Raw genomic sequence first — 11,040 nt, 5'->3', positions numbered from 1 at the left:
ACTGGGAAGAAGGAAACAAATAACTGAAGAAGAAGAATGAAAAAGGAGAGAAGAAGTATATTATATTATTATGGAGTGGAGATTTTTTTAAGGTTTGGACGGTGAAGCATTATATTTTAAAAGTGGGATGAGATGAGACATGATAGTGACGGTTGGCAGGTGAATTAAGAGAAAAATAAAAGAAAAGAAAAAAATTTTAAAATTGTTGTTGAGTTAATATTTTATATAATAAATGTTACCTTTACAATGTTTTACAATAATTTCATAATAAGTTTTGTTGTTATTAGAAATTGTTTTAGGCCGAAAAAAAAATTGTATATGTATATATATATATATATATATAATTTGGGATTAAAAAAATTATTGTTACACTAGACGATTATATGTAATTATGTGGCGGTGGCGGTTGGAGGCAGAGGCGAAGGCTGTTATGGTTGTAGTGGTTGTGATTGTTATTTATTGTAGTTGATATATTATTTTATTGTAATAGATATATTATTCTATTATAGTAGATATATTATTTTATTGTGTTGTTTATATTATTTTATTGTGTTGAAAGTTAAAATAAAACTACTAATGTTGAATGTTTTGTAAAGTAAAAAGGTAAAATAATAGATAAAGTAGTTTTTTGTAGTGTCAAATAATTAAAATTATGGCTCCACCAATGTAGATGCTCTTATGAGGTTCATTTAATAAAAAATTAGTATAAATTGATAAGGTGACTGAAAATATTACTAAAATAATAAGTGAAATTCAAAAAATTAGTTTTATTGTCTCCACATCCTATAAAATTGGTCAAAATTTTGACATAAAATGAAATAATTTGACATAAAGCTATATCTTATATTTCAGCTTATTGATTTGTCATGTGACCTAATGTTTGTTTAGGAAAACTTATAATTCAACTTATTGCTTATTTTTATTATTATCTGTGGGTTCCAAGTGAGTCACTTACCTATTTTATTTCATTTTTGCTTATTTTTCCTACTATTTGCAGGTTTCACATGAATTATTCAGCAAAAAAAAAAAAAATTAACAAAAAATTAGATAAATTGTTCCCAAACCAACACTTATTGCTCATTTGGATCCGACTTATTAGCGTTTGGCGATTAGCACTTGTGCGTTTTCTTTTCTTTTCTTTTCTTTTTTTTTTTTTTCAAGCCGCAACTTTTGACTATTCTCCCATGAACAGTGCACGGGTGCACTGTTCATGACTCCCATAAAATTCACTTTTCAACAACTTTTTTATTAAAAATGAGTCCCACAAATACTATTCACACATTTAAAAATTATTTTGCTACAGTGTTTTCAGTTTTCAATTTTTAGTTTTTAGTTTTCAGGAAAAATAAGTTATATCCAAACGGACCCTTAGAGTCTGTTTAGATAAAATTTATTTTGCTGAAACTGAAAACTGAAAATACTGTAGCAAAATAATTTTTAAATGTGTGAATAGTGCCATGAGACCTATTTTTAATAAAAAAGTTGCTGAAAAGTAAAATTTGTGGGTCCATGAACAGTGCACAGATGCACTGTTCACCGTGGAAAAGTCAACAAAACCGGCTAAAAAAAAAAAAAAAAGCTGCTGAAAACACAAACGTAAAACGCAAAAGTTGAATCCAAACCCAGCCTTAGTGTCGGTTCTTGTAAGGAAATAATCCATGGTTCTTTTTAATAAAAAAAAAAAACTAACATTTAACAATCTAACTAAGAGTCTTGTAATTCAACTTGTTAACACTTTATGATGTTTCCAATTGAAACATCGGGATTAAATTCCATGTCTCCCGATTATCGAATTTTATAAATAATAATAATAAGAGCAATCTAACTAGACTTTTTACCGTAATTCTACAAAAAATTTGCTACGTGTAAGTAGGTGAGATTAAATCCAGAAAACGAACTCCACGTTTAGGGATTAAGTGTCATTACTTAAATATATAAAAATAAAAGGGATTAAGTGTCATTAATTGGCAACCATATTATTGGCATTAAGTGCATGAATGTGTATAATATATCAATGTAATTACAATTCTGGATATATGATGATTCACATTATTCTTGATTTTGGTTCTTGCTTCTTTGAGCAAGCATGCATAAAATTAATGCAGACCTGGTGTGAAAATTTTAGAAATTTATTTTACATGGATAAGAATTTATGTTTTGATTTATAAGATTGGGTTGAGTGTTCAAATTCCTATTTTGACTTGATTTGGGTTTTCTTGTAGTGGAAGGTAGGCCTATTTCTTAATAAGGAAGAAAATTGTTATTTCTTGTCCACTAAGAATTGTATTCATAGTATTGAAGTCATATGCGTAGATACTACAAAGAGTTTGGTGACTTTCGCTCAAGAGTTCTTCCCATATAATGAGAAGACTCTTAAAACAAGATGAATGGATTTTTTCGAATAATAGTTTTGGTATATTTTTTGGAGTTGAAAGATACTACCGCATGTGTGATTTAGTCAGTTTGTTTATTGCGCGTGTTAGAGTTATTGAGTACATTAAGACTTCGGGATTTTGAATCTGTGTTTGTGCATTGTGAGGTTTATGAGTGTTATTTTTGAAATTATGTGAGATTGTAAGATTTAATTGAGACTGATTGTAATCCATATCGTTGACAGTGGATTTTAGTTAATGTTGTCGGTGCGTGTAGACTTGGAGTTAGCTGAACAATAATAAACATTGTTGTCTTTTGTGAAGGATTTTAGTTAATGTTGTATGTGCATGTAGACTTGGAGTTAGCGATAAATATTGTTATCAAGTGTGAATGTTTTAATTTTCGTTTGAATAAATGCGCCTCCACTAACACCAAATCACAACACTAATTGTCTTCTTGATTCATTGCCTCGTTGGTCCGTCATTGCTTCCTTGGTCCTTGACCTCTTGTATAATGCTTCCACAAAAGGGTAATGAGGACCCCATTGATGTCCATTAGCAACACACAAAAGGACAAGTCATTATGCATATTATCTGTTATTTCAACCCCACATTTGAATTTGGTTCACTAATAGGGATACCTCATCAATGGTCAAGAAAAGGAGCAGTATGCTACTTTTATGAAATTTCCTTTTTATCATGATGGGAATCTGTCATATGCATCCCGAAGGGTCAATTACTGAGGTGCTTTAGGCAGAGTGATTGAGAAGCTTCTTCTTTTATGAAAAACGTGTCACATTTTGTTTGGTTTGGCTTAATGTTAATTACTTTTAACTGTGCTGTTTATTTTTCACTTCCTTGCCCTCTCTTGGTTAACTTTTACAACTGAATGGAAGCACTTACAACTTCAGAAACCATACCTAGAACTTAACTTACATTTGCAATACATATGAATGTGATATTCCATAAATGATAAATCTAACTATTACTTTCCCACTATCTTATTCCTTTAATCAATTGCTGCTACTTCAAACTCTTCTGATGCACTTTGAAATGAATATAATTGTTCCAATGTTGGTATGATGTTAGAATTCCTTTTCTTCTTCTCAAAGCCTTGAATTGGTTCTGGCTATTGTTGTATTTGTAGAGGCACAAACAGCTTCCACTGATAATTTTTTTGTTACATTTGGACATGGGTCTGCACCAAAGCTACTGTTTGATATGGTCACCAAGCATTCCTGCTGACCTATGCATTCCTGAAAATAAGGACCAAATATGTAAATTTGGGATTGAACATAAGTCTTTACAGGGTTTTAAATGGTTAAAATTAACATTTTAACATTTGGTAAATCTGTACTGAAGAAATTAAAGAGCAGTATGAGAACCTTCTCTAGGACAGCATGTGAGCTTGGGGCATGACAGGTTCCATGCTGGAAACTCCCACAAGTCCCAGATGGAGTTCCAAAACTTGCAAAATTAATTGCAGAAATGGACTGTCCGGGTGCACAATGTAGGCTAGTCTCAGGCATGTCTAGTGCTTCTGATTTTCCATCACTCTCAACACGCCAATTCTCAATGCTTGGATGATACTCAGAGACCTCAGCACAGACAATTGAGGTCTCTGAGTTACTTGTAACTGATCTTTTCACAATTCCAATTCTAGATACATCCCCACCAATTTCCTCAAAAACTACCAATAAGTTTTTAGTTTGCTTCAACCATGAACGAGGAATATGGTACCTAAAAACATATAGAAGCAGATGGAACTGAGCTAGCAATGTACAATCATTTAATCTTAAGTTTTATGTCATTCATGGATGAGAAAATTGAGAAAGTCTGTACCATTGTTGAGTTGGATGGCCACAACCAAATTGGCACTTTATTATAGGCCGGAATGTACCAGAATAACTGCATCCGTTGCAGTTGCCATTAGCATAGACGTTCCAAAATCTTCCTATGCTCTTCCCATTGATCCACACTTGACCCTTCCCCATGCCAGTCATGTCCAAAGCCAAGGGCTCATCTCCTTCTGGTGCATCAAAACTGGTCTGCAGGTTCAAAGTGACATGTTAATTTATACTTACAGATTTTGAATATATTTTGAGAGCACCCTCAACCCCATCAAACAGTGTAAAGAAGAAAATAAAACAATTGTGCCAAGAGTTCTTTCATGTTCCCAACCTTATACCACGTCAATGGCTGTTGTTTATGTGCCATTAAGGACCCTTGCATCCAACCAACTGATGAGAAAGAGTTTGGAGAACCTAATTTCATGGATTCTCCTCGAAGCCCAACCTGTATAAAAGGAAAATTATTAGATAGTCCTATAAGGCAGAAACTCATGAAATAATTGATAAGTCATCAAAATATGCTGTTGTGAGATTCTTAGACCTTGTATGACCATTTCTGCCGGGACAAATCCCTTTCTCCATGGTCTAGCCCATGTATGACAACTGGTCCTATGATTCCTGTGCTCCTTGTCTCAAAGTGTGGACCATTGTTCTTCAACAACAACAATCAAAAAAGAGATCAATTGAATTGACAAAGGATATGGTTAACCGCAGAATGGGATTTCATTGTTGCCATAGAATCTAATAAAGTCAAATTACATAACATTAGAATTTTTTTTTTTTTTTTTTAAATTGCTGAAATTACAATCTCGAAGTTTTCAATCAAAATGTTTGCTTTCCAAATTATGATAAGCTGCTAGGACAAATTAGGCCAAGTAGTATGGCACCATCTTAACCTTGACGCCATCTTTCCAGAGTTTCAGATACTGATAATCAGAGTCTAATAAAAGTGGGATTGGAATACTAACAGGCAATCCAACAGCTATACTGAGTAGTGAAATTATGTTTGCTCCAGCTTTCAGGTCAACATTTCCTGTATAAGTAAATCTCAATTTCTTCCGAGTCCCAAAGGCCGAACCTATCATTAGATCACATAAAAATCTTTAGTAACTGTTAACATATAATAAAAGTTGAACCCTCTCTCTCTCTTTCTTTTTTTTTCTTTTAATCCACTGAATAACATAGTCCACTCCAGTTATATACTCTTTCTGAAAACAAGAAGTTCGATGATGCACCTGAAAGACGCCCATTGATAAACAGATGCATAGCATGACCAGCTGACTGCACAGTGATAGTTGGATGCTGGCCTTGATGAAGAAATGATTCTGATGGACTAATATCAACACTGGAGACATACATTATTAGTTTATTACTGGTAAAATATTCATCACATGTAAATAATAACATTATTAGGATGAAAACGAAATATCAGGAAGATTCAATTTCACCTCGTTTTGTACCAGAGATAGTCACTAGCATCTCTGGTGAGGTTCAACTGATCCAAGAGACCAAAGACGGTGATTGTTGAATCATCATTAGCTGAGGATATTTCTTCATTAAATGTATCCCAAGAAAGAAACCTAACATTAGTAGGCAACATTTTCACTTGGGATGTCTGAACTCTAACCTGCAACCCCAGCATGAATGATAAACAAAATAGGATGGAACTTAGAAGACTGATGAATATATTTCTCCCTATATTAAACTCAAACAGGCAGCCACTTGTTTTCATTGAAAAATTGCATTAGCAAAAGCAGTGTGCATCAAGATTGTTGGATAAGTCAGGTTTCATCATGATGTTAATTACAACATATTTTCAAGCTAAGTGCTTGACACAAACAAGATGAATAATGATTTAATCATCCCAATAGCCAATTCACTTACTTTGGCAGTATTGAAGACTTCATTTTTGCAATCAGGAAGGATGCTTATGGACCAAGGTGGCAAGTTGTAGTGCTTGTTATTGAAAGTCACCCTTGCAGAAGACTTTGGATTGTAATTTGAGAGAAAAGCTGCACAATGTCCTGACTTGGTAGAGAATACATGTGCCTGCATAATGTTAATACTGAGTCAATCTGAATTATAGACGGGGGAAAACATCACTATGGCAACCATCTTAAAACCAGAAGCAGGAAAAGAATGTTAATATGAAGTGAGAGATACTTTAAGTATATCTCTGGATGGTCACTAAAATGGGGTTTTGTTACCTATATCCAATGATTTATCAAGAGCGCATAAAAGGTGTGCCATAGCAGGGCTTTGACAATAAAATATGAAGCTGAATTTTGGTTATTTCCGCAAGATTATACTAAAATTATCATAGAAAGTTCAGAAGGAAGTCATTCTTGAAATGCTCTAAACACACCCTTAATATAGAGAACAAACCAACCTTTTCGTAACTTCCCAAGGATGTAATGGTGGGATCAGCAGTAAGCAAAGCTCGCTCACATAACTTAACAGCCTTATGGAGTTCCTTCAGATGGCTATACTTAGGCTGCCTGATCAAGCCTATCACATTAGCAAGGTTACCGTTAAACCATGTATGAGTTACAAGTCTGACAAACTGACTAATTAGTTATCTGATCACGTCTAAACAATTAATAGAATGGAATTCTTCAGTGTGAAGATATGGGCTCAAATCTCTCACCATATTCATCAATTGGAGCATCATAATCATAGCTGGTAGTAATGAAAGGGCCACCAGCAGTTCTTCCAAAGTTTGTTCCTCCATGGTACTGTGAAAAAGAATAAGATTGCAGGTTGGAATGAATCAGCTCATAGCAAAGTTTTGAAAGATTCCCTGAACAAGATAATGATTAATGTGCAAGTAGATAAGGCACATGTAAAATAAGCACACTAAAAGTTAATACAATTGCCTTAGTGGCCATAGCTATGCAAGTTGACATATCATCTTTAGTGCTTTCTGGGAAATTAAAAGAGCATTAGAGAAGCTGTTTCCCATCATCTTTAACATTCAAAGTATTCGGTACAAACAAATATGAATCATATTCCATTTGTAATACAAAATCAGCCAGACTAATATTGAACCAGTTTTAAGTACTACTCTCGACAGGTGCTAAATGCAGACTAGAGGTTAATAATGACTGACCATGTAATAATTGACAAAGGAGCCTCCCTTCTGAATGAACCGAGCAACTGCAAATGCCAAATCTTGAACTGGTCGCTGGTGAATTGGGCCACCAAATTCTGTAAACCTTACAAAAGAGACATAAGGCAAGTAGATTAATTAAGTATCTTAGAGCATTGCTTTGAAAGTGATGGTGGATGCAAAACTTACCAGCCACTCCAGGCCTCAGTCCATAATGTGGGTTTGTAAGGTTTGTTTGGAGAGAAGTAGTCACAATAAAAACCATTGCACGTGTTTATCTGTCAGCAAGATTTAGAGAGAGATGGATTTTGAACTGTCATTACTAAAGCAAAAAGAGAGTCACTGTAATTTTTTTTTTCTAACAAATAGATTTTCATCAGTTTCTTCCAGCATGTCATGTATTTTCATTATATTTCACAAATTGAATATACAGGTAAGTAAAAGCTTCATTGCAAGTGCCCAAACTAATGAGAATGTACCAATAATCAATCAATTAATGGGATGCTTAAAATCCTTGTAAAATGTTAACATTGACAAAATGCAAGAAAACAAAAAAGACCAAGTATTATGACTTTTAGTTAATGAGTAGATATGTGGTTAAAGCTAAGATACTTTTAAGAAGTATAATTTTCATTACCACTGGGTCGGGGACATCATCTTCCTTGCACATAACCCATGGGACCCCGGTACCCATTCCAACAGCCATCTTTGCAGCCCAAGTCATATAAGCATGACCAGCAGTTCCAATTACCTTGCTTACAGGCTGAAATTCATTCTCAATCTGCAAATAAAGGTTAAGTAAAAATATATATAAATGCATCAATTGGCCGAAAATGATGAAGTTTTGCATATTGTAGTAATGTAGTTCATGACTTCCTACCAGAACTAATATTTATTTTTCTTTATTTTTCCATGTAAAACATAGTAAAATTTTCTGACATGTTAGAGATACCACAAATACTTGTGTGTGGAAACCCAGAAACAATACCTGTGAGAGGATGATGGGGCCACCTTGAGACTCAAATAGCTTTTCATCCTTCATCATTTGAACAATTTTCTGGGTAAACTTTTGCATTGCCAACTGCAATTCCAAGATATGTAAGATACTTAACAAAGCTTAGATACCTAAAAAAGTTATAAACGCTCATTTTTTTAGTGAACAAAATATGCTTTCACATGTTCAATTTCCATCAATAATCCTTTAGTTTTTATTGTACTTACATTTACACAAACAGAAATGTACAGAGAGAGAGAGAGAGAGAGAGAGAGAGAGAGAGAGAGAGAGAGAGAGAGAGAGAGAGAGACCTTGAAAGGCTTATTATCTGTTCTAAAGCTAATGCCTGGAACATACTTCAACCAAACAGGAAACCCCCTAGGACCAAAAACAAAAAAGTGAGTAAAGAAATGAATTTGAGAGCACAAACCCATCATAAAAAAAAAAAGGAAATTTGTCATTACCCAAAATTCCACTCTGCACAAACATAAGGCCCAATGCGAAGATGCATGTATAACCCAGCTTTCTGGACCATCTTGATAAATCGAACCAAATCATATCTGCCCTTGAAATTATACTAAACCCCACAAATCATTACAAAAAAAAAAAAAAAATCATAAGCTAATATAGAACAGAAAGTGTAACAAAAATAATAGCAAGTAAAGAAAAACACAGAACAAGGAAAGAAAATGAGTAAAATCAAAGTACATTTCCAGGAGAAGGTTCATGAAGATTCCAAAACACATAGGTATCTATAGCATCTAAACCACCATCTTTGGCTTTCTGTATTAGACTTTCCCACATCTGCATTGTATTTGAATCAACATTGTTCATTAAAAGAAGTGCCAGCAAAATTTCACATACCGACTACATTTTATAAGAGAAAGGAATTGGGAAAGTAAAGAAAATTAATATACTACCTGAGGGGTACTTCTAGGGTAGTGTATAGACCCAGAAAAGAGAATTCTCCTCTGCCCATTAATGATAAGTGCCTTCCTATCATAAGTGACACTGCACTGTGTCAGCTGAAGACTCAGAAACAAAACCATAGAGAGTAAAAACCAGTTGGAAGCTGTGTTAGCTTCCATTTTCTCTCCAGAGACACACAAACACACAGAGAGAGACTGAGAAATAAGCAATGTGAAATGTGGGAAAATATTATGCTTGTTTCTTTTTTATGTGGTCACCACCACCCTGCAACACGGAACAGGAGTCAATTTTTCTGAACCATTTTTGTTGTATTATGAATACAGTTTCAATCAACACAGTAAAGGTGGCATCCACAATGTGAGAGAGAGAGAGAGAAATTAGTAAACAATATGAAGTGTGGATTCTTTGTCTTGGACTACATCATTACTATATATATACATGCACAGTGACATTAGGCTCAAAAATAGTAACATTCACAGGTGTATTTTTATGATGCATAAAAGATAAAAAAGGGAAACTATAGTCATTGTATATGTGAAACTATTCGGTGTGACAATTAATGCAGATGAAGGTAAAGTGTGTGACGCAGCTGCATTGTGGTGCTGTTTTATGGTTGAACTTTTACTTTCTAAGTGAATTATGATTTTTGTCTTTATAGTGTGATTATAGTTAAACATGGGTGTTTCCCAATTAGAACGGGGTATAGATGCATGAGTGGAACCCTCAAAAGAAGAGATAATAAAGAAGTTGTCTAACAATAGCGTATAAGCAATACATTCTATTCTAATTCTGCAGTGCCTTTGGCGGTGCAACAATCTTCTTTTCTTTTCTTTTCTTTCTTTTTTTTCTTTTTTGGTAGCTTGAAGCAAAAAATATTTTGATATATTATAAATTTTAATTTGGGAACTTTTATGCTTGTATTATATTATATATCCAGGTGATATTCATGATTTATAGAAGCAATTAATATGGACAGAAGATTCTAAAAATTGAAAAAATTAATATGGACAGAAGCTCAAGATAAGCAAACCTTTTTTTTTTTTTTTTGAGGAAGAAGACAAGCAAACCTTGTAAACATTTTTTTCTTTATCTTTTTTTAATGTGAATTTAAGAGCTTATTATGGAACTAACTTGTTCATTGATGTGAAAAAAATCAGGAGATCCCAACTTCAAACGTCCGATTATGATGTTAGGCATGATATTCATAACAACTATATGATTGAAAATATATTTCCAATCTCTCATGGCTCTTTGATCTACAAAAGTGACTCAATTCAGTTTGAGGCCTAAGGTAATAAATTTAAGTAAGATATTTTTAAGGTAATGCATGGTTAAGCAAAGCTGAAATCTAAATTTTCAAATTTGATTTTAGTATATAGCGGTAGTATGATACCCAAAATTGTGTGGATTTGATTAGATTATATGGTATTAGTAGAGGTTGTGCGGGCATATGTTGAGTTTCATATTGGATATTTACTAGGTAATATAAATGATTATAAGAAATCTCAATTATCACTTGATTACTTTTTTTAGGGTATAATCACAAATGTGGCTAATGCTTTTCTCGCACTATGACATATGATATCAAAGAAAATCTAATACAATCTAATATGCCACATGGCTTAAGGGCACTTGCAAAAAATAAGGCTTCAAGCTATTAGAGAAATTGATTATTAATGATGAGTGGCACACTTGCATCACAACTTTTTAAATTGTGAAATAGTTTAGGATTTCAATTGGGTTAGGTTTTTATCAGTCCAATATTTTAAGGCATTCTTAGAAGTG

At 33.5% G+C, this 11,040-nt stretch overlaps 1 protein-coding gene across 1 annotated transcript; it reads right to left on the bottom strand.

Annotated features, from left to right (window-relative positions):
- Positions 1-3,131: 3,131 nt before the first annotated feature.
- LOC115969406 (beta-galactosidase 3-like) lies at positions 3,132-9,482 on the bottom strand. The gene is made up of 19 exons (XM_031089038.1): positions 9,246-9,482; positions 9,034-9,129; positions 8,790-8,902; positions 8,637-8,703; positions 8,320-8,412; positions 7,969-8,112; positions 7,521-7,609; positions 7,332-7,437; positions 6,870-6,957; positions 6,612-6,730; positions 6,107-6,271; positions 5,671-5,849; positions 5,458-5,567; positions 5,191-5,300; positions 4,764-4,874; positions 4,554-4,667; positions 4,215-4,420; positions 3,758-4,112; positions 3,132-3,628 (listed from the first exon to the last, which is right to left on the bottom strand). Exons 1-19 carry the CDS (start codon positions 9,411-9,413, stop codon positions 3,479-3,481), a joined length of 2,583 nt encoding a protein of 860 aa, XP_030944898.1. The 5' UTR covers positions 9,414-9,482; the 3' UTR covers positions 3,132-3,478.
- Positions 9,483-11,040: the final 1,558 nt, after the last annotated feature.

Source organism: Quercus lobata, chromosome 11, assembly GCF_001633185.2.
Source record: "Quercus lobata isolate SW786 chromosome 11, ValleyOak3.0 Primary Assembly, whole genome shotgun sequence".
NCBI classification, from domain to species: Eukaryota; Viridiplantae; Streptophyta; class Magnoliopsida; order Fagales; family Fagaceae; genus Quercus; species Quercus lobata.
This window is presented reverse-complemented; position numbering and strand designations above follow the sequence as displayed.

Excerpts from the sequence above, each read along its gene's own strand:
- LOC115969406 (XM_031089038.1), bottom strand. The coding sequence starts at position 9,413 with ATGGAAGCTAACACAGCTTCCAACTGGTTTTTACTCTCTATGGTTTTG. Across the intron at positions 7,610-7,968 it reads ATGATGTCCCCGACCCAGTG|ATAAACACGTGCAATGGTTT; the intron begins GTAATGAAAATT and ends TCTTGCTGACAG. Across the intron at positions 6,731-6,869 it reads TGCTCCAATTGATGAATATG|GCTTGATCAGGCAGCCTAAG; the intron begins GTGAGAGATTTG and ends CTAATGTGATAG.